Raw genomic sequence first — 22512 nt, 5'->3', positions numbered from 1 at the left:
GCTTCCTGGCACCCACCCATGCTGTGGGTCCACAGGGAATTATAAATGCATCTGTTTCCACTTGTAAAGAACCCTAGTCAGACTGGGGCATGCAGTGTGGGCCGAAGCCCACCTGCATTAAGCACGACATTACTACCTCAGCTGTGTTGGGCAATGCAATGGGAAATTTTTGTGTATCGCCGGTGGGTTCCAGGGAGCCACCCATGCTGTAGGTGCACACGGAGTTTAACCTACATGTGTCCACTTGTAAAGAACCCCAGTCTGACTGGGGCATGCAGTGTGGGCCGAAGCCCACCTGCATTAAGCACGACATTACTACCTCAGCTGTGTTGGGCAATGCAATGGGATATTTTTGTGTATCGCCGGTGGGTTCCAGGGAGCCACCCATGCTGTCGGTCGACAGGGACTTCACAATAGGGAGTTGGACATGCCTGTGTCTATGAATTAAAAAGCCCGGTCTGACTGGGGCATGCAGAGACACCTTGACAGAATGAATAGTGTGTGGCACATAGGTTCCCCATTGCTATGCCCACGTGTGCAGCTCCTGATGGCGGTGGCACAGGATTCTATTTCTCATTGCTTCTGTACAGCATTGTGGGCTATCGCCCCGCCCCTTTTAAGGAGGGTCGCTGCCTAGCCGTGCCAACCCTCTGCAGTGTGTGCCTGCGGTTCCTCGTCATGGCAGACGCACTTCTAAATAGACATGAGGGTGGTGTGGCATGAGGGCAGCTGAAGGCTGCGCAGGGACACTTTGGTGTGCGCTGTGGGGGGGAGGGGGGGCGGTTGGGCAGCATGTAACCCAGGAGAAGTGGCAGCGGAGTGTCATGCAGGCAGTGATTGTGCTTTGTTGGAGGTAGTGTGGTGCTTAGCAAAGGTATGCCATGCTAATGAAGGCTTTTCAGAAGTAAAAGTTTTTGGGAGGGGGGGGCCCACTCTTGCCGCTATTGTGGCTTAATAGTGGGACCTGTGAACTTGAGATGCAGCCCAACATGTAGCCCCTCGCCTGCCCTATCCGTTGCTGTGTCGTTCCCATCACTTTCTTGAATTGCCCAGATTTTCACACAAGGAAACCTTAGCGAGCATCGGCGAAATACAAAAATGCTCGGGTCGCCCATTGACTTCAATGGGGTTCGTTACTCGAAGCGAACCCTCGAGCATCGCGAAAAGTTCGTCCCGAGTAACGAGCACCCGAGCATTTTGGTGCTCGCTCATCTCTAATACTAATCAAAGTTATTGAGGTTTGCGATGTGGTTTTGCTTTGGATTTTGTTTCTGTAGCGCTAAAAAATGTTACCCTCTCCTGGAACTTCAGAAGTTTTATTCACAGGTTGCTCTGGATATGACCTGTGGAGTATAGAATGATATCATCCAGGGAGATAAGAGTAGCTTCAAATTTGAGATCCTCAAGGCACTTTTGTATGAGCCGCTGAAAAGTACCAGGCCTGTTGGTGAGCCCAAACAGCATATGGTTGAACTCCTATAGTCCCATTGGTAAAATAAACACGGTCTTGGCTTTGTCTTTCTCTGCAATGGGCACTTGCGAATATCCACTGACTAAGTCAAGAGTTGAGAAATTCTTTCCCATCCCCACGGCAGAGAGGGACTCTTCAATCCATGAAAATGGGTAAGAATTAGAGATGAGCGAATGCGTTCTTCCGAGCTTGATATTCGTGCGAATATTAGGGTGTTCGGGATGTTCGTTATTCGTAACGAACACCATGCGGTGTTCTGGTTACTTTCACTTCCTTCCCTGAGACGTTAGCGCGCTTTTTTTGGCCAATTGAAAGACAGGGAAGGCATTACAACTTCCCCCTGTGACGTTCAAGCCCTATACCACCCCCCTGCTGTGAGTGGCTGGGAAGATCAGGTGTCACCCGAACATAAAAGTCGGCCCCTCCCGCGGTTCGGCTCAGATGCCGTGTGAGTTAGTGAGGGACAGTGCTGTTTGTACCGGAGCTGCTGTAGGGAAAGAATTGGTAGTTAGTGTAGGCTTCAAGACCCCCCAAAGGTCCTTATTAGGGCCACTGATAGCTGTGTGTTGGCTGCTGTTAGCAGTGCCATTTTTTTTTTCTCAAAATCGGCTCTGCAGAGCGTTGCACCCGGCATTAGGGACAGAAGTGCTGCATAGGCAGGGAGAGTGTTAGGAGTGAGTGTAGCCTTCAAGAACCTCAACGGTCCTTTCTAGGGCCATATTTATCCGTGTGCAGTACTGTCCAGGCTGCTGTTAGCTGTGCTGCATTTTTTTTTGCTTCTCAAAATCGCCTCTGCAGAGCATTCCACCCTCCATTGATACTGCAGGGAAAGAATTGTATAGGCAGGGCCACAACACAGTTATTATTCATTGAATATACGCAGTGCTGCCTTTTGGTGCAAAAAAAAGGAAAATAATTCTATTTGTCCTGCCTCTGTCCGTACTAACGCCGGTGGACACGTGTCGGCTGCGTGTGCAACCTGTAAAAATCATACGCACCCAGCTACGTTTTACTCCTGGCTTTGCCATTTGCTTTCCTTAATTGGGAAAAAAAATACCTGCTCTGCCACAGTTAATAACTCTGCTACCCTCACGTTCTGTGACACATTAGCAGGAAAACAGCACAGTTATTAAACTTCTCATGTTCATAGAATATACGCAGTGCTGCCTTTTGGTGCAAAAAAAAGGAAAATAATTCTATTTGTCCTGCCTCTGTCCGTACTAATGCCGGTGGACACGTGTCGGCTGCGTGTGCAACCTGTAAAAATCATACGCACCCAGCTACGTTTTACTCCTGGCTTCGCCATTTGCTTTCCTTAATTGGGAAAAAAAATACCTGCTCTGCCACAGTTCATAACTCTGCTACCCTCACGTTCTGTGACACATTAGCAGGAAAACAGCACAGTTATTAAACTTCTCATGTTCATAGAATATACGCAGTGCTGCCTTTTGGTGCAAAAAAACGGAAAATAATTCTATTTGTCCTGCCTCTGTCCGTACTAACGCCGGTGGACACGTGTCGGCTGCGTGTGCAACCTCTAAAAATCATACGCACCCAGCTACGTTTTACTCCTGGCTTCGCCATTTGCTTTCCTTAATTGGGAAAAAAAATACCTGCTCTGCCACAGTTAATAACTCTGCTACCCTCACGTTCTGTGACACATTAGCAGGAAAACAGCACAGTTATTAAACTTCTCATGTTCATAGAATATACGCAGTGCTGCCTTTTGGTGCAAAAAAAAGGAAAATAATTCTATTTGTCCTGCCTCTGTCCGTACTAACGCCGGTGGACACGTGTCGGCTGCGTGTGCAACCTGTAAAAATCATACGCACCCAGCTACGTTTTACTCCTGGCTTCGCCATTTGCTTTCCTTAATTGGGAAAAAAAATACCTGCTCTGCCACAGTTAATAACTCTGCTACCCTCACGTTCTGTGACACATTAGCAGGAAAACAGCACAGTTATTAAACTTAGATTATTCATTCACTAGAGGCAGTGGGGCGTTTCGTTTTCAAAAAAGGGAAAAAATTATATTTGGCCTGCAGCCTTGCGCCAATTTATTAGCTGCCTGTGAAATCAAATCACTGGTAATACAGCATGCTGAGGGGTAGGGGTAGGCCTAGAGGACGTGGACGCGGCCGAGGACGCGGAGGGCCAAGTCAGGGTGTGGGCACAGGCCAAGCTCCTGATCCAGGTGTGTCGCAGCCGACTGCTGCGCGATTAGGAGAGAGGCACGTTTCTGGTGTCCCCACATTCATCGCCCAATTAATGGGTCCACGCGGGAGACGGTTATTAGAAAATGAGCAGTGTGAGCAGGTCCTGTCCTGGATGGCAGAAAGTGCTTCGAGCAACCTATCGTCTACCCGCAGTTCTGCGCCGTCCACTGCTGCCAATCCGAATCCTCTGTCTGCTGCTCCTCCTTCCTCCCAGCCTCCTCACTCCACTACAATAACACCTGCTCAGGAGCGGGAACACTCCCAGGAACTGTTCTCGGGCCCCTGCTTAGATTGGGCAGCAGCGGTTCCTCTCCCACCAGAGGAGTTTATCGTCACTGATGCCCAACCATTCGAAAGTTCCCGGGGTCCGGGGGAAGAGGCTGGGGACTTCCGCCAACTGTCTCAACAACTTTCTGTGGGTGAGGAGGACGATGACGATCAGACACAGTTGTCTTGCAGTGAGGTAGTAGTAAGGGCAGTAAGTCCGAGGGAGCAGCGCACAGAGGATTCGGAGGAAGAGCAGCAGGACGATGAGGTGACTGACCCCACCTGGTGTGCAACGCTTACTCAGGAGGACAGGTCTTCAGAGGGGGAGTCAAGGGCATCAGCAGGGCAGGTTGCAAGAGGCAGTGCGGTGGCCAGGGGTAGAGGCAGGGCCAGACCGAATAATACACCAAGTGTTTCCCAAAGCGCCCCCTCGCGCCATGCCACCCTGCAGAGGCCGAGGTGCTCTAAGGTCTGGCAGTTTTTCACAGAGACGCCTGACGACCGACGAACAGTGGTGTGCAACCTTTGTCGCGCAAAGCTCAGCCGGGGAGCCAACACCAACAGCCTCACCACCACCACCATGCGCAGACATATGATGGCCAAGCACCCCGCAAGGTGGGACGAAGGCCGTTCAGCGCCTCCGGTTTGCACCCCTGCCTCTCCCCCTGTGCCCCAACCTGCCACTGAGATGCAACCCCCCTCTCAGGACACAGGCACTACCGTCTCCTGGCCTGCACCCACACCCTCACCTCCGCTGTCCTCGGCCCCATCCAGCAGTGTAGTTCCGCGCACCGTCCAGCCGTCGCTTGCGCAACTGTTGGAGCGCAAGCGCAAGTACGCCGCCACGCACCCGCACGCTCAAACGTTAACCGTCCGCATAGCAAAATTCATCAGCCTTGAGATGCTGCCGTATAGGGTTGTGGAAACGGAGTCCTTCAAAAGTATCATGGAGGCGGCGGCCCCGCGCTACTCAGTTCCCAGTCGCCACTACTTTTCCCGATGTGCCGTCCCAGCCCTGCACGACCACGTCTCCCGCAACATTGTACGCGCCCTCACCAACGCGGTTACTGCCACGGTCCACTTAACTACGGACACGTGGACAAGCACAGGCGGGCAGGGCCACTACATCTCCCTGACGGCACATTGGGTGAATTTAGTGGAGGCTGGGACAGAGTCAGAGCCTGGGACCGCTCATGTCCTACCCACCCCCAGAATTGCGGGCCCCAGCTCGGTGGTGGTATCTGCGGAGGTGTATGCTTCCTCCACTAAAGCATCCTCCTCCTCCTCCTCCTCCTCTGTCTCGCAATCAAGATGTGTTAGCAGCAGCATGTCGCCAGCAGTCGGTGTCGCGCGGTGTGGCAGCACAGCGGTGGGCAAGCGTCAGCAGGCCGTGCTGAAACTACTCAGCTTAGGCGATAAGAGGCACACGGCCCACGAACTGCTGCAGGGTCTGACACAGCAGACCGACCGCTGGCTTGCGCCGCTGAGCCTCCAACCGGGCATGGTCGTGTGTGACAACGGCCGTAACCTGGTGGCGGCTCTGCAGCTCGGCAGCCTCACGCACGTGCCATGCCTGGCCCACGTCTTTAATTTGGTGGTTTAGCGGTTTCTGAAAAGCTACCCACGCTTGTCAGACCTGCTCGTAAAGGCGCGCCGGCTCTGCGCACATTTTCGCAAGTCCCACACGGACGCTGCCACCCTGCGCACCCTGCAACATCACTTTAAGCTGCCAGTGCACCGACTGCTGTGCGACGTGCCCACACGGTGGAACTCTACGCTCCACATGTTGGCCAGGCTCTATGAACAACGTAGAGCTATAGTCGAATACCAACTCCAACATGGGCGGTGCAGTGGGAGTCAGCCTCCTCAATTCCTTTCAGAAGAGTGGGCCTGGTTGGCAGACATCTGCCATGTCCTTGGTAATTTTGAGGAGTCTACCCAGGTGGTGAGCGGCGATGCTACAATCATTAGCGTCACCATTCCTCTGCTATGCATCTTGAGAAATTCCCTGCAAACCATAAAGGCAGCTGCTTTGCGCTCGGAAACGGGGGCGGGGGAAGACAGTATGCCGCTGGATAGTCAGGGCACCCTCCTGTCTATTTCTCAGCGCGTACAGGAGGAGGAGGAGGAGCATGAGGAGGATGAGGAGGAGGGGGAAGAGACAGCTTGGGCCGCTGCTGACGGTACACCGGCTGATTGCCTGTCATCCTTTCAGCGTGTATGGCCTGAGGAGGAGGAGGAGGAGGAGGAGGATCCTGAAAGTGATCTTCCTAGTGAAGACAGCCATGTGTTGCGTACAGGTACCCTGGCACACATGGCTGACTTCATGTTAGGATGCCTTTCTCGTGACCCTCGCGTTGCACGCATTCTGGCCACGACGGATTACTGGGTGTACACACTGCTCGATCCACGGTATAAGGAGAACCTGCCCACTCTGATTCCCAAAGAGGAAAGGGGTTCGAGAGTGTTGCTATACCACAGGACCCTTGCGGACAAGCTGATGGTAAAATTCCCAGCCGACAGCGCTAGTGGCAGAAGGCGCAGTACCGAGGGCAAGGTAGCAGGGGATGTGCGTAGATCGAGCAGCATGTACATCCCAGGCAGTGCAACAGTCTTTAAGGGCCTGGCCAGCTTTATGGCTCCCCACCAAGACTGTGTCACCGCTCCCCAGTCACGGCTGAGTCGGCGGGAGCACTGTAAAAGGATGGTGAGGGAGTACGTAGCGGATCGCACGACCATCCTTGGTGACGCCTCTGCCCCCTACAACTACTGGGTGTCGAAGCTGGACACGTGGCCTGAACTAGCGCTGTATGCCCTGGAGGTGCTTGCTTGTCCTGCGGCTAGCGTCTTGTCGGAGAGGGTGTTTAGTGCGGCTGGGGGAATCATCACAGATAAGCGTACCCGCTTGTCAACCGACAGTGCCGACAGGCTAACACTCATCAAGATGAACAAAGGCTGGATTTCGCCAGACTTCTGTTCTCCACCAGCGGACAGCAGCGATACGTAAGCAATACGTAGGCTGCACCCGCGGATGGAAGCTACGTTCTCTCTCACCATCCAAAACGGGGACATTTCTGCTTCATCAATCTGTGTCTAATATTCCTCCTGCTCCTCCTCCTGCTACTCCTCCTGAAACCTCACGTAATCACGCTGAACGGGCAATTTTTCTTAGGGCCACAAGGCTCACTCAAATAATTTTTCTGAACAATTTTTATAAGTTTCAATGCGCTTAAAAGCGTTGGAACTTTAACTTGAACCAATTTTTCGTTACACTGGGCTGCCTCCAGGCCTAGTTACCAATTAAGCCACATTAACCAAAGCGATTAATGGGTTTCACCTGCCCTCTTGGCTGGCCATGGCCAATTTTTGGGATGTACATTAGTACTGTTGATACAGCAATTTTTGTGGGCCCTCGCCTACAGTGTAATCAAATTAATTTTTAGCCCACCTGCATTACAGCTGACGTTACCTCAGCTGTGTTGGGCAATGCAATGGGATATTTTTATGTACCGCCGGTGGGTTCCAGGGAGCCACCCATGCTGTAGGTGCACACGGAGTTTTTAATACATCTGTCCACTTCTAAAGAACCCCAGTCTGACTGGGGCATGCAGTGTGGGCCGAAGCCCACCTGCATTATGCACGACATTACTACCTCAGCTGTGTTGGGCAATGCAATGGGATATTTCTATGTACCGCCGGTGGCTTCCTGGCACCCACCCATGCTGTGGGTCCACAGGGAATTATAAATGCATCTGTTTCCACTTATAAAGAAACCCAGTCTGACTGGGGCATGCAGTGTGGGCCGAAACCCACCTGCATTAACCTTTTCCAGTCCACTGTGTGACCTGTGAAGACATTAGGGTTTAAGGCTGTACAGCTCCGTTGTTGGTAGACGTCCGTCGGTGTTCTCTTACTGTATATTGCCAGCCTCTCTGCTGTCGGAGCCTATCCTACGTGTCAGCTCATGCAGTACTGGCTTTAGCCAGCATATAGCGCCGTTGTATAACGGCAGAAAAAGAGTAAGCCCCCTAGGAAAACCATATACAAATTGGATTGGAAAGGGTTAAGCACAACATTACTACCTCAGCTGTGTTGGGCAATGCAATGGGATATTTTTATGTACCGCCGGTGGGTTCCAGGGAGCCACCCATGCTGTAGGTGCACACGGAGTTTTTAATACATCTGTACACTTCTAAAGAACCCCAGTCTGACTGGGGCATGCAGTGTGGGCCGAAGCCCACCTGTATTACGCACGACATTACTACCTCAGCTGTGTTGGGCAATGCAATGGGATATTTCTATGTACCGCCGGTGGCTACCTGGCACCCACCCAGGCAGTGGGTCCACAGGGAGTTTAACCTACATGTGTCCACTTCTAAAGAACACCAGTCTGACTGGGGCATGCAGTGTGGGCCGAAGCCCACCTGTATTACGCACGACATTACTACCTCAGCTGTGTTGGGCAATGCAATGGGATATTTCTATGTACCGCCGGTGGCTTCCTGGCACCCACCCAGGCAGTGGGTCCACAGGGAGTTTAACCTACATGTGTCCACTTCTAAAGAACACCAGTCTGACTGGGGCATGCAGTGTGGGCCGAAGCCCACCTGTATTACGCACGACATTACTACCTCAGCTGTGTTGGGCAATGCAATGGGATATTTCTATGTACCGCCGGTGGCTTCCTGGCACCCACCCAGGCAGTGGGTCCACAGGGAGTTTAACCTACATGTGTCCACTTCTAAAGAACACCAGTCTGACTGGGGCATGCAGTGTGGGCCGAAGCCCACCTGTATTACGCACGACATTACTACCTCAGCTGTGTTGGGCAATGCAATGGGATATTTCTATGTACCGCCGGTGGCTTCCTGGCACCCACCCATGCTGTCGGTCCACAGGGACTTCACAATAGGGAGTTGTACCTGCCTGTGTCTATGAATTAAAAAGCCCGGTCTAACTGGGGCATGCAGACACCTTGACAGAATGAATAGTGTGTGGCACATAGGTTCCCCATTGCTATGCCTACGTGTGCAGCTCCTGATGGCGGTGGCACAGGATTCTATTTCTCATTGCTTCTGTACAGCATTGTGGGCTATCGCCCCGCCACTTTTAAAGAGGGTCGCTGCCTAGCCATGCCAACCCTCTGCAGTGTGTGCCTGCGGTTCCTCCTCATGGCAGACGCACTTCTAAATAGACATGAGGGTGGTGTGGCATGAGGGCAGCTGAAGGCTGCGCAGGGACACTTTGGTGTGCGCTGTGGGGGGGAGGGGGGGCGGTTGGTCAGCATGTAACCCAGGAGAAGTGGCAGCGGAGTGTCATCCAGGCAGTGATTGTGCTTTGTTGTAGCTAGTGTGGTGCTTAGCAAAGGTATGCCATGCTAATGAGGGCTTTTCAGAAGTAAAAGTTGTTGGGAGGGGGGGGGGCCCACTCTTGCCGGTATTGTGGCTTAATAGTGGGACCTGTGAACTTGAGATGCAGCCCAACATGTAGCCCCTCGCCTGCCCTATCCGTTTCTGTGTCATTCCCATCACTTTCTTGAATTGCCCAGATTTTCACACATGAAAACCTTAGCGAGCATCGGCGAAATACAAAAATGCTCTGGTCGCCCATTGACTTCAATGGGGTTCGTTGTTCGAAACGAACCCTCGAGCATTGCGGGAAGTTCGTTCCGAATAACGAACACCCGAACATTTTGGTGTTCGCTCATCTCTAGTAAGAATCTTAGACGATGCAGGCGTTGAGTTTGTGGTAATCCACACAGAACCAGATGCTTCTATCCTTCGCTTTAGTCTGCTCAACACTAAAGGAAGTCAAGTTAGCCCCCGTTTTCTCTAGAATGACTTGTTCATTCCATTAGGGTGTTGGTTTCTCTTCCCTAGATAGAACCAAGGCCTACATTTTACTCTCCACTGGGGTTAAGGACACTGTTTTTCTCTTCATCGCTTCAGCTTGGTGCACATAGACTCGTGCAAGTTCTATTCCTGACTCTAGAGCACTGTCTTCAGTCCCCGAATTAACATAGCATATGAAAACTTGTCCCTTATGAACTACAGCCAACGTTTGGGCCACCAGGACATTCTGGCCCAACCTGCCAAGTCTCACCACTAAGAGAACAGTCTTTCCAGGGGCTCTAACAGTCTTCACCGCCCTGTATTCATGAGCGCTCTTCTGCAGTTTACATGCTCATATCAGCTGTTGGAAGACCTACTGTGTCAGCTCATGGGATGTTGCTTCTTTTCAGTATCTGGGCCCTTGTTTAGCAAATATAATCTGCTCCAATTCTTGCAAGACATTCATGCCCAGGATTACAGGAACAGCCTCTCTGAAGAGTTTGCAGACAATATTGCACTTTCTTACTGATGTCTTGGCCAAATATTTACACTTCCATCCAGGTGACTCACGAGAATGGGACTGGCAAATGCTTCGCCATAGTCAGCTAAATTGCAGTTTTTCTTTCCGGCTTAAGCAAGGCCTGGAAGTGTTCATTGAAGAAGGCTTCCAGCATCATTGTTACTTGCAACCCTGTATCCATGAGACAATCAAGTCTTTTTCTTTAAACTCAATCCAAATCATTAGGCATCCAGAGCATTGGTCACAACACCTCTCTCACAGTATGCCCCATTACTGTACATGTATCTAGTTTTATGGATCTTTGGAATGGCGCACCATCCACCTTGGCACTCCTGGTCGAAGTGGCCCCTTTCCCCACACTGCCAGCACTGTAATCCTCTCCAGTCATCTTGCTGGCCCACCTCTCTCAGGGCGGGGGAATATTTCACTTTCTCACAGCAGATGGGCATCTAGGCTTATACGGTGGTGTTTCATATTGGAGACTTTTGGCTGGAAATTGCCCCAGTCGGGTCTTCAACTAGGTTGACTCGTCTTTGAATGCAAATACAGTCTGCAGATCTTGCACCATTTTCTCCCTACCTTCTTTTTCAGTATCACCATGCTTTTCAGCAGTTTGGGACCTTACAGCATAGGGTCATAGCTTGTGTCCTGGCTGCCAGCAACACCTTTAGTGATGGATCGGCAAGGACTCATAGCACTTGGCTTAAGGGGATGCTGTAAAATCCAATGATAAATTGGTCCTGTAAGATCTGATCCACTAACCTCATAGTCTTCAGCCCACAAAGGTCTCTTTTCTGGATTGTAACTAGGATTTCCTGGAGGGCATTTGCATATTGAAGGATGCATTCCTCTTTCTGGATTCGTGTGAAGAATAGCGCTCTCAGGTTCCTGGAAAGAGCAGTCTATCCATATAAATCCTCAAGCAATTTAATGATACTGTCAGTGGTTTGGTGCTCAGCCTCAGGGTGCAATAGCACGGTTTTTCTAGTGTCCTCTTCTAATGCGTTCAGAGTGAGTTCTGTCTGCAGACTCACGTGATATAGTTGAAGAGGCTTTGTAATCGGGCTGCCCAATTGGTGAGCATTATTTTGTGTCTGTCAAATTGTGTCCGGTAAGACTCTTGCAGGAGTTCTGCCACTAACTGAAGGGCCTGCTGCTGCTATGTCAGCACCTGCGCTGTGCATTTGTGTCTGACATCATATCCTGCCAACTGTGCCAAAAACTGTCGCAGCATGTGGTGCACTACACAGGTTTCAGGATATGATGGAACCAGTGGAATTGCAAAAATTTTCATCGCATAGCTATATAGGTACTTTGCAGATTGTTGGATGTAGCTGGACCGTGGAGGGGAGACACAAAAGATTTTTATGCCCAATTTAAGGAAGCCAGTGTTAAATGTAACTTTATAAGGACCCATGATTTTTAACCCTTTAGTGACTAAGTGCCATAAAAATATGATGATTAGTCCTGGGCTTTAATGCTGCGCCATCATAAATAAATGGTGAGGGTTTACAGCTCCTGTAATCTAGTAGGAGCAAGTTGGGTGTTTGGCTGCCCACTGACAGCTGGGTTCCAAGCTGTAATGCCTGGAAGTGGAGAATCCTCCTTTCCTGACTGTTTAACCTCCTACATGCTGCGATTTAATAGCGATCACGGCATATAAGCAGTTGACAGGGGAAAGGAGCTTCCCTTGTCCCCCATAATGCGACTGTGAAGTGCTGATGGCTTGTCATGGCAGCCAAATACCTGACAAAGGCCTTTATGTCTGCCGTTTCACTCAGCTTGTCACGGTGTGGTGTGCGACACATGTCTCAGGATATGATTGAGCCAATGAAATTACAAAAGATATATACAGGATTTATAGCAGTATTTTACATTTATCTAACCCTGTACACATTAGTTCAACTCTATGAACAATATTCACTCAAGCAGTAAGAAAATAATGGTAATCGGGAAACAGTAGTAACAATACTTTGTAATGATTAGTTTTATAACATGGCAATATAGTTCACAGATTACAAGATACAGTCCTTTTTGAGAAGGGTTACTCTTAGGACCCGTGATGATGTGAGGCGATTGGCTTCTCTCCGTAACCTAAGAACAATGAACTTTTAAGAATTAATTGTTGTGCTGCAGCGTTCACACTCACACATATGCATACATACAAACAGTAGCAATATCCTGCATTGCGAGTGTGGTTCAGTAAGGACGCAGTCACTCACATAGTCCATCCAGCTTTATGTTAGTACAGCAACAGAAGATCAGTGGAGAAGCAGGACCTCTTGCAGCACATAAACCTTGTGCAATAAACAGAAATAAAACACCTGCCCGGCTGGGCACTAACTAGACAGTGCTTTGCTCACCTACCAATAACATGTAGCATTTGTCAGCAAACAATCAGACGCTCACCGGGGACTTGTGTTCACTTCCAGGTTCTGACCCAGACTGCCTGGGCTTTGTTAGTGCAATTTGCGCTATTCGATATAGTGGGGGTGCCATATTAGATATGATTAATACGAGCCTCGGAGAACCAAAGACAAACATGCAGATGTCCTTTGATTCACGTATTGTATTGTGTATGTGAATCAAAGGACATCTGCTTTATTCAGGCGGGAAGCAAGCTTATATAGGCATTCAAACATAGGAAGTTGGGAGATCCAGATACATTTACAACATTTTGTCTTCTGATAGGTCATTATCATAGGGAGGTATTTGTAAGGTAGCTGTGAGCTCATTCACCAGGGAGGAGCTTTCCTTGAGCATGCTCTATTCAATTTTTGACTTGCTGTTCAGAAGAAATACTTCCTGTTTCTCTTCAGTCATTTCCTGTCCTTTAACACAAAGACATTCCTTTTTGCCATGCAGCTGTAACTTGAGCCCTGGAAATGTCTTCTGCTGGTCGACAAACTAGTCTGACCTGTTTATATCATATGGGGGGGGGGGGGGGGATGGTCCCTTCCCCCAGAGGTTTAGAGCACAAGTAACATCCCCATCTTAAAATCTTCACAGCTGACAACAGAAAATACACAAATGGCAAACATCTAAGTCATCTCCCACAGCTTGTAAATGTTTATGTCCCAGTAACAAGCTCATTGGAGACAGCTGAGCTGACTGAGGAACCAGTAAAGTCCCATACTGGATTGGGAGAAGGAGTGATGGGTCCCACTATCAACCTACCCATTGCTTCAATAAAAATCCAGCCCTTAAAGCACTTAAATAATGGCTAAGCAAAACAAGCTTGCTGAGCTAACTATCCCTCTTAGATTTTTAATTTCACTGAGCTTAGACTTCTAGATAAAATATACATTCCCTCCAGTACTTCTCCTGCCTTGTGCCCTTAGAAAGTCCCTCTCTCTCTTTGGCTTGGCTTCTTCCTCTCTTGGATAGGACAGACTCTGCAGGCTCAGTGTAATGCAGTGTACTATGCAAGCAATTGAACAATCATATCTTTAAGTGCCCTTGAGGGACTAAAACATAGCAATAAAAAGTAATATAAAGATTAGTAAATCAAAATCTGATGCTATTTTTGGTCCTTCCACCTTGCAAAAAAAGAGATTAAAAAGTCGCATGTGCCCCAAAATGGTATCAATACAACTCTTCTCGCAAATAATAATACCTGACAGAGCTCTGTAGGTGCTACTTCCAAAAAGCATAATAAAAGATGATACAAAAGTAATCTGCAGCCCAAAATGATACCCTTAAAGACTACAGGTTGTCCCACAAAAAAATAAGTCCTTATTCTGCTCTGTCGATGAAAAAATGAAAATGTTCTGGTCTTGTAGTGCAGCAATAAGGAAACAATTTAACTTTTTAAAGTGTTTCAGGGCTTATCCAGATGTCCGTATATCGGCCGGGTTTTCACGCCCGGCCAATATACGCTGTCCCTCTCTGCAGGGGGAGGAGGTGGGACGGGAGCTGTGCACTGAGTTCCTGCCCCCTCTCTGCCCCTCGCCACTATTTGCAATGGGAGGGTCGGGATGGGGCAGAGCTAAGTTCTGCCCTGCTCCCGTCCCATCCCGCCTCCTCCCCCAGCAGAGAGGGACAGTGTATATCGGCCGGGCGTGAAAAAGAAAAAGTGTGTAGAAGTAGTAACACATAAACTATATGCACTTGGTATCGCCATTATTACGCTGATCCAGAAAATAATGATGTGATGCTTTTTTTGCCACACAGTGAATGCTAATACAACATAAGCAAAAAAACAATGGTGGAATTTGTGTTGTTTTTTTTATATCCCCCTTCCCAGCTTCCCCCCCAAAAATAAATACAAGTTTCCCAACACATTATATGTACACCAAAGTGGTGTCATTACAAAATACAACTTGTCCCTCAAAAGGTCAAGCCCTCGTATACCTATGTCAACAAAAAAATAAAGTTGTGGCACTTCCAACATGACGGTGAAAAAACTAAGAAAATAGCTTGGTCATTAATGTGCAAAATAGGCCGGTCACTAAGGGGTTAAAGAGGTATTCACACCTCATAAAGTAATGACATATCCCTAGTTTATGCCATCATGTAATGATCTATGGGGGACTTGACCACCAGATCCCCCACTGATCCCGAAAATGAAGGCTGTAGCCCCTTCAAACTGTTTCCTTACATTGTAGCACTCAGATGTGCGGGGCAACTACAGCACATCTCCATTCAAGTAGATGGAGTTGGCTCCAGCTCCCTGTATAGCAGGTGGCTGGTAGCACCACTGTGCTGGGAAAAACAGTGAAGGGGTCATAGCATTGAATTAGTTCCCTTTAGTCCCAGGTTTGAGGGGGTTTTCAATGGCTGGACCCTTTATAACTCTGAGATGGGAATACCTCTTTAAATTATTCTTAGCCTGGGTTCACACACAGCGGAATCCCGGTGGAAATCTCGTGGTTTGGCCGCAGCGAAAAAACGCGAGATTTCCGCTGGGACAAGCGCTGCTTTAAAACCCGTGGCACTTAGTTGCGGGTTTTGAAGCGGCCTGGCTGCTCGCTCTTCCGCTGCGGCCGGCGCTCCCATAGAGGAGAGTGTGGCCGCAGCGGAAGAAGAAAAAAAATGAACATGCTGCAGCCGGCTAATCCACGCCGCAGCGACGGCTTCTGCCGGCTTTGCTGTCCTGTGTGGACGAGATTTCTCAGAAATCTCGTCCACATGGCTGGCTAATACCGGGATTAGCGGCCGCAGGCAGATCTGCCGCGGCGAAATTCCGGACGGAATTTCTGCGGCAAATCCACCCCATGTGAGCCCAGCCTTACAATACTACAGAACAAAATGTCTGTATAGGAAGCTGCTACAGCTTGTGCATTTATTATAATAATCTAAATAAAAAATAGTTTCTTGAGTTATTAGAGTAGCCATTAATGGAGCTCTGGAAGTAAAATGACCTCCTATTTCTGTCTCACAGTCTTGGTCCGGAACTCCAGAGATGCAGCTAGATTAGAGTCCTCTGTTCTTTGGTTGTAAGGCACAAAGAGTTCATCTGAACCACAGTTTGTATTAAATGGCCTGAAACACCATATCTACCATTAACATTGAAATTGACAGGAGCAGTAAAATCCTTCTGTTTTTATCCTTATCATGTTGAGCTCAATGCCCTGAGGATGCGGCTGTGACGCACATTGATAAGTGTCACATCTATGTAACCTTTTTTTAAGCTCTGATCTTCTGCTCTCATTTGATTTGTCTTCAGCAAATGTCACAGTTACAATTTTTACCATGTGATTAAAAATCTTAATTATGATACTTTGAGAAATGTAAGTATTTCAGCAAGATACGGTAGCAAGGAAAGAGGATACATATGATTCTTTTATTGTACTGAACCACATTTATTTTATTTAATCTTTGAAAAATATGTTTGGGGTGCTGATTTGTTTTTTTTTTTTACCCTTTTTACAATGTTATTTCACAATTCCCATAATTAATCATCAGGAACCTATACCTGTATAAATAGTCCCAAGCAATGTATGGTCGTGATTTCGTCAAGAAGCAGACAGCTCAGTCCAGCTGTAGTGGCCAGGCTTGTGTTAGCGCAAAATTCGCTATTCGATATACTGTGCGTTCCAAATTTGATAATATGTGCAGGCCTGGAGAGCCTTTCAAAGACCACACGGCTTACATCATGTGTCCCAAAAGAGTCTTTGTCTTTATTAAGCGCGGGTAAAACTTAAATAAGTTTCAACACAGGAAGTCAGGCAATTTAGGACACAGTTACATTATTTAGCGTGCTGATTGGTCGTTCTCAGAGGGAGGTATTTGTGAGGTAGCTTGTGATGTCATCCATCTGGGAGGAACTTCGGTGAGCACGCTCAGTTCATTCTTGAATTTGGTCTCATGAGAAGAACATCCTGTTTCTCCTCTCTGCTTGACCAAGACAAAGCATTCCTAGATAGGTTTTTGCCAGTTAGAACCGGTTTGACCAGTTTTATGGACAATCCTTAAATTCTTGTGGAGGTGGGGGGGTGATGTTCCCTTCCCCAGTGGTTCAGACTGGAAACACAACATAGCATCTTCACAGTTTACAAAAATACATAAAATACATATAGGATATCTCCCACACTTGGTACTACAGCCATTGAAGTTAATGGAAACTTGGCCTACTACATTGAGAATGGAGCTGTATGCTTCCTGCAGAAATCTGCTCATTGCACAAGCACAAATGCCCAGCTTGTAGCTGATCGATGGGGATCCCAGGCAGCAGACTCATGCCAATCTACTACTGATAACCTATTTTAGGGATAGGCTGTAAAAAGTTTACAACTGGACAACTCCTTTAAACTACACGTTATACGTTTTTGAGTTTTGTCAAGTTACGGAATTTGTTTATATTTTATTCTCTATATAACACAACAAGAGTGTCCTGATTTAATTTCCCATTTATATTTCAGGGTATCTTCTCGGTGGACATGTGGTCCGGTTTTTCCATGGTCATGATGAATGTTTGACAATCCCATCTACTGACCCAGCAGAAGCTCAACATAGGTTAGATTAAGGGAAATTGGGATTTAGTGGGATGAAAATTGGTCATAAAACATAACAAAACATGTCAAAATAAAGCCATGAATGTGATCACTAGCAAAACATCAGCCATTCAGTCTATAGCTATGGATATTTTCTGTCCATTTTCATCTGTTCTTTTGGGCCTGTTGGTAAGTAAGATTAGGCACCTTTTAATACTTGGATCCACATACTATGTAGAAATGCTGTTAGTTTATATTATTCTGTTGACACATGAAAAAGTGCCATAAACAATATGTTCACATTCTTTTTCTTGCTAAATCAAACAGTAACCTGCTGTGTTATAGTCTATGAAAGAAAGGGGTATGGCAGAACTTTAGCTACTGCTGACTTATACTTAGTATAGGTCAGTGATGGCAAACCTATGGCATGTGTGCCAGAGAGGCACTCAGAGCCCTCTCTGTGGGCACGTGCACAGTCACCCCAGCACAGACAACAGTAGGATAAACGACTGCATAAGCACCAAGGTCATTAGCGCTCATGCAGAGCGTTTACACAGGCAGAGTCCTGCCCCAATTAGATGGGACAAGCTGTCAGGTAAATGATGCCTGGCAGTGCGTCCCAGTGATGCTCGCCCTTGTGCTGTTACACAGGAGCGAGTATCACTAGCATGGTTGAAAGTGCTACAGGCATGGAGGCAGAGCAGCCGGGGAGCATTATCCCTCCGCCCGCCTCCATTCACTTTAAACAAACAGTTGTTCAGAAGTGAAGTGCTGAGCAGGAAGCCAGTGATAGTTTTTATGCTGGCTAGGGGCTTAAACAGATGGGCGTCATTTTGTCCCATTATGTGGCTGTGATTATCACGGGCATATAACTGGTAAAAATGAAACCATTGATTTCAATGGTTTCGTTTTCACTAGCGGTATTCTTGCCCGTTAAAAGTACTGGTGACAACAAAAGATAGGGCAGAATCTGTTTTCCAGCTTTTTTATTCAAACTAGCGCAAAGTTTGAAAAGTCAGAGAAAAAAAAACCTGGTTCATGCGCAACTATGCTCTGTAGCAGCGAGCACAGTTGCGCACCCCATTTGTTTAATCTCTGAAAATCATCGGTAATTAACTGCAAACTAATAGTGAGCAATTTTTTGGCATTTACACTGCACGATTATCGCTCAGATTCATTTGTTTGAATGAACTTTGAACGATAATCGTCCCGTGTAAATGGCCGTGCTGGCACTTTGCGATGAATAAGTGGGTATTGGATTGCAGTTTGGGCACTCTAAAACTTTTGCCATCACTGGTAAAGGCCATCTGTAGGTGATTGACGGTGGTCTGCCACTCAGCATGCCAAATGTTATATGGATTTACACAGCAGTCCCAAATTGTTAAATTGCAAACTGGATCCTACTAAATCTCTATACATAAAATACTCCGTTTTCTTTTCATAAACATATGTGTGCCTTTTTCTTGCTAGGAAAGTTAATTATGAAGCAGGAGGAGCCGGTGTTCGTGCTAGGTCATTATGGAGAGTGGAACCCCTCAGAATAAGGTACCCTCATATATTTCCTTCTTTGCTCATAGCTAGAGATGAGCGAGCGTACTCGGATAAGCACTACTCGCTCGAGTAATTGGCTTTATCCGAGTATCGCTGTGCTCGGGTCTAAAGATTCGGGTGCCGGCACGGAGCGGGGAGCTGCAGGGGAGAGCGGGGAGGAACGGAGGGGAGATCTTTCTCTCCTTCTCTCCCGCCCGCTCTCCCCTGCTCCCCGCTGCGACTCACCTGTCAGCCGCAGCGGCACCCGAATCTTTAGACCCGAGCACAGCGATACTCGGATAAAGCCAATTACTCGAGCGAGTAGTGCTTATCCGAGTACGCTCGCTCATCTCTACTCATAGCACACCCTCTGAGGGAATCCCGTTTTCTAAACCTCTCTTCTTCTGCAGTTGGAGTGGGAGTCACATCAGATGGGGGCAGACATTCCGCCTGCGGCATATTACAACTGGACAGTATTTGGCACTGACAGAGGACCAAGGATTGGTGCTACAAGATCGAGCAAAGTCTGATACTAAGTCTTCAGCATTCTGTTTCAGAGCATCAAAGGTAAATAGTGATTGCCCTCAGAGCTTACAAAGCATGAAAAAACATGCACGGTAATGAAACATTGTGAGTTAAACTAACCGTATACGTTACATTTCATACCCCGTTCTGAGATAAACCAGTAACAAATGTATTTTCCTGACATAATGTCCATAACAAATGTACGATTCTAAGTATTTATTTGCTCACATTTACTTTTGAGGTCCCTGAGAAAAGAACAGATCCTTTATATAGAATCTGAGGCAACCCCAAGTTAGGGCTCATGCCCACGCAGCGGAATCAGACACGGCATTCCCCAGAGACCCCGTACTCATCTCCGGATCCGCCGCGAGTATCTCGCCCAGCGAGCCGACGCGCATGTGCGGTGCAGCGCATAACGCGCTAGGCGGTGACGCGGATTATCGCAGTACTTCCGCTGTGCTTACAGTGGAAGTATCGCGGGACAGACGGCTTCCATTGACTGCAATGGAAGCCGTCCGCGTGATTTTCCGCATAGAATATAACATGCTGCGATTCTCCCCCGCGAGTGGAAAATCACGGTTGAATTCCACTTGTGGGCATGGGTGAATCATTTACCACAGCATGTCTATGGACAGACACTGCTGCGGAATTTGCGACGGGTGTCTGACCTCCGCGATAATCCGTCCATGGGCATTCACCCTTAAAGGGGTTTTGTCATTTAAAAAAAAAATCAATACTTAGCGGTTTCTTCCCAGGCAGCCTTCTTTAAGCATCTTCTCCTAGCTGATCTTCCCCAGTCCCCCGGGTCACCTCAGCGCAAGCTGACTGGATCCTCTTCTTATGTGTCCATTATGTTATAATGTGTCCATTCTCTGCATTCTTCTTCCGGCACGTCAGTGTAGGTTATGTCACCAGTGATGTAACATTCATTGCCTAGGATGGAATGCGATCTATTGCCGAGACTGTGCATGCATGCTGTCTCACCGCGAGAGTTCATATACTATTGCAGAGACAGTGTGCATGCGCAGTTTAGACAACAGCTCGGCATCCCCTGCTGGGGCATAAATGCTACGTAACTAGTGACGTAGCGTACATTGCCCTGCAGGAAGGAGACTGCAGAGAATAGATGCTTTGTCACCGGAAGACGAAGAATCATCCAGTTGGAGGTGACATGACCCAGGGGACTGCAGGAGATGAGAAAAGATCAATGGGGAGAAGATGCGGTAAAAAGACTGATGGGGGGAGGAATAGATAAGTATAGAATTTTTGTTTTCCAAAGACAGAACCCCTTTAAAGGGGCCATCCACAGGATAGGTGACAAAAGTTTGATGAGCAGGAGTCTGAACCACTGGTTCCACCACATCCCCTTCTGCTTCTGACTGCACCCCTGCCCTTGAGGATGGACTTGAATTGAGCACCAGCCAAGCATGTGCACTGCCACTCCATTCATTTCAATGAGACTTACAGAGACAGCCAAATCCAAGTCTTGTCACATTTAGTTAGGAGATGGGATACATATTACCAGCAGTGCTGATATCTGGATATTTTTTAAACCATCTAAAGCTATGATTCACACAAGGCAGCTCTTCTTTGTTTTTCACCTGCAGGGTATTAAATTGGGGTGTAAGGATGAAATCTGCAGGAATCAGTCACAGTCTTTATCCTGCTTGCTGGGAATGACCCTACACTTTACAGATCTGCACTTTACAAGTCTGCACTATAATAATGAAGTGTTCTCGTGTCATTTAGACATTTTTTTAGCCACCTCTCTGTCTTAATTTTGGTTAAACGCAGCAGGATCTTGGCATTTACAAAATAAATTATTGTTAAGGAGGAGTTTATAGGATTTAACTCTGTATAATTAACTTGTTCCTGTAAAGGTCACAGTCTTTTTCTTTGCTAGTCCGCTTTAGCTGAACCGCTTGCTAACAAAGTATGAGTCACAGGCTACCAATTTATGCAGCGTTTCATTGGGACTGTAATTATACAACCAGAGCCGAATAAACAAACTTTGGATCTACTTGCAGTTTCTGGAGCCTTGTGAAGTTTTCACACTGGGGTCTATGTGAATACTGCAGATAATCATGGCGTAGATTCACTGTTTATATCACAATATTTTTACGTCATTTACCATTAAAAATCTTTAAATACAAATGTTCCCATTTTACGCTTATGTTTTTAAAATATTAAATTCACATTAAATCCAAATATTTTCTGATGCATATAAATACTGTATACTTGTGTTATGCAAATTGCCTTTTTCTTCTCAATGCAGGAAAAGTTGGACTCTGCCCTAAAGCGAGACATTGATGGAATGGGCGTTCCAGAGATTAAGTATGGAGACTCAATTTGCTTTATTCAACATGTAGACAGCGGCCTGTGGCTGACCTATAAAGCCCAAGATGCCAAGACAGCACGACTGGGACCACTAAAAAGAAGAGTAAGTATGCATATTATGTACATAGGCACTTTCATTTTGGGTATTCATTTCACAGGAGATGTAAAAGTGAATTACTTAGTATATAAAAATAGTAAGTAATTAAGCACCACATTCCCAAAAAGAAGATCAAAACTGCAGGCGTTTCTCATACAGAATCTATTGACAATGCTTCTGCTAGTCTGAGAAAAGCTTGCGGAGTCAGAGATAGAAAATCCTAATTAGGACTAGAAGACCTGTCAGATCCGAACAAGTAAAACAAGTAGATGAGTCTTTCTGGTATAAAATACTTTATCTAATTTATTAAAGAAAACATTTACTCTACAGTAATTCCTTAACAGTCTGTAGTTGTCATTTGTAGCTCTGCAACAACGAGAGAGACTGTGTGCATCCCACTGATGTATGGGATCGGACCATAATGGACAATGAATACCACATTAGGGAAAACCAGGTTATCTTCAGCATTTGCTATTATGTAGCACCAGAGTAAATAAAAAGGGCAGTAGCATGAAGGGGGCAAGTTATATGAACCGTCAAGGATGGGTGCTCTTTGTATAGGGAGACATAGGTGAGTCAAATAACTACTGGGCTAAAAATGGGTGTAGAGTTTGAGAATAGATCATATCTCAGAGGCTTTGAAGTGGAATTCCTGTAAAAATAATATTGCTTAAAGGGGTTGTCTCGAGGAAGCAGTGAAATTTTTTTTTTGCCCAGTCCCCCTTATTAAGCATACATTACTAAGCACCCGTGTAAATGACTTTTCTAGCCGGTTTCTACTTAC

The 22512-nt window shown here is 47.2% G+C and overlaps 1 protein-coding gene across 1 annotated transcript in view; it reads left to right on the top strand.

Annotated features, from left to right (window-relative positions):
• Positions 1-22512, top strand: part of RYR3 (ryanodine receptor 3) — a 680585-nt gene that overhangs the window by 112920 nt on the left and 545153 nt on the right. The window contains exons 8-11 of the mRNA XM_066572425.1: positions 17168-17261; positions 18710-18784; positions 19180-19336; positions 21570-21734. Of these exons, the coding sequence (XP_066428522.1) occupies positions 17168-17261; positions 18710-18784; positions 19180-19336; positions 21570-21734 (491 nt within the window). The remainder of the gene's footprint in view (positions 1-17167; positions 17262-18709; positions 18785-19179; positions 19337-21569; positions 21735-22512) is intronic.

The sequence above is a fragment of the Eleutherodactylus coqui genome, chromosome 6, assembly GCF_035609145.1.
Source record: "Eleutherodactylus coqui strain aEleCoq1 chromosome 6, aEleCoq1.hap1, whole genome shotgun sequence".
Taxonomy (NCBI): Eukaryota; Metazoa; Chordata; class Amphibia; order Anura; family Eleutherodactylidae; genus Eleutherodactylus; species Eleutherodactylus coqui.
The sequence above is the reverse complement of the archived record's forward strand: the minus strand, read 5'-3'. Positions and strand labels throughout refer to the sequence as shown.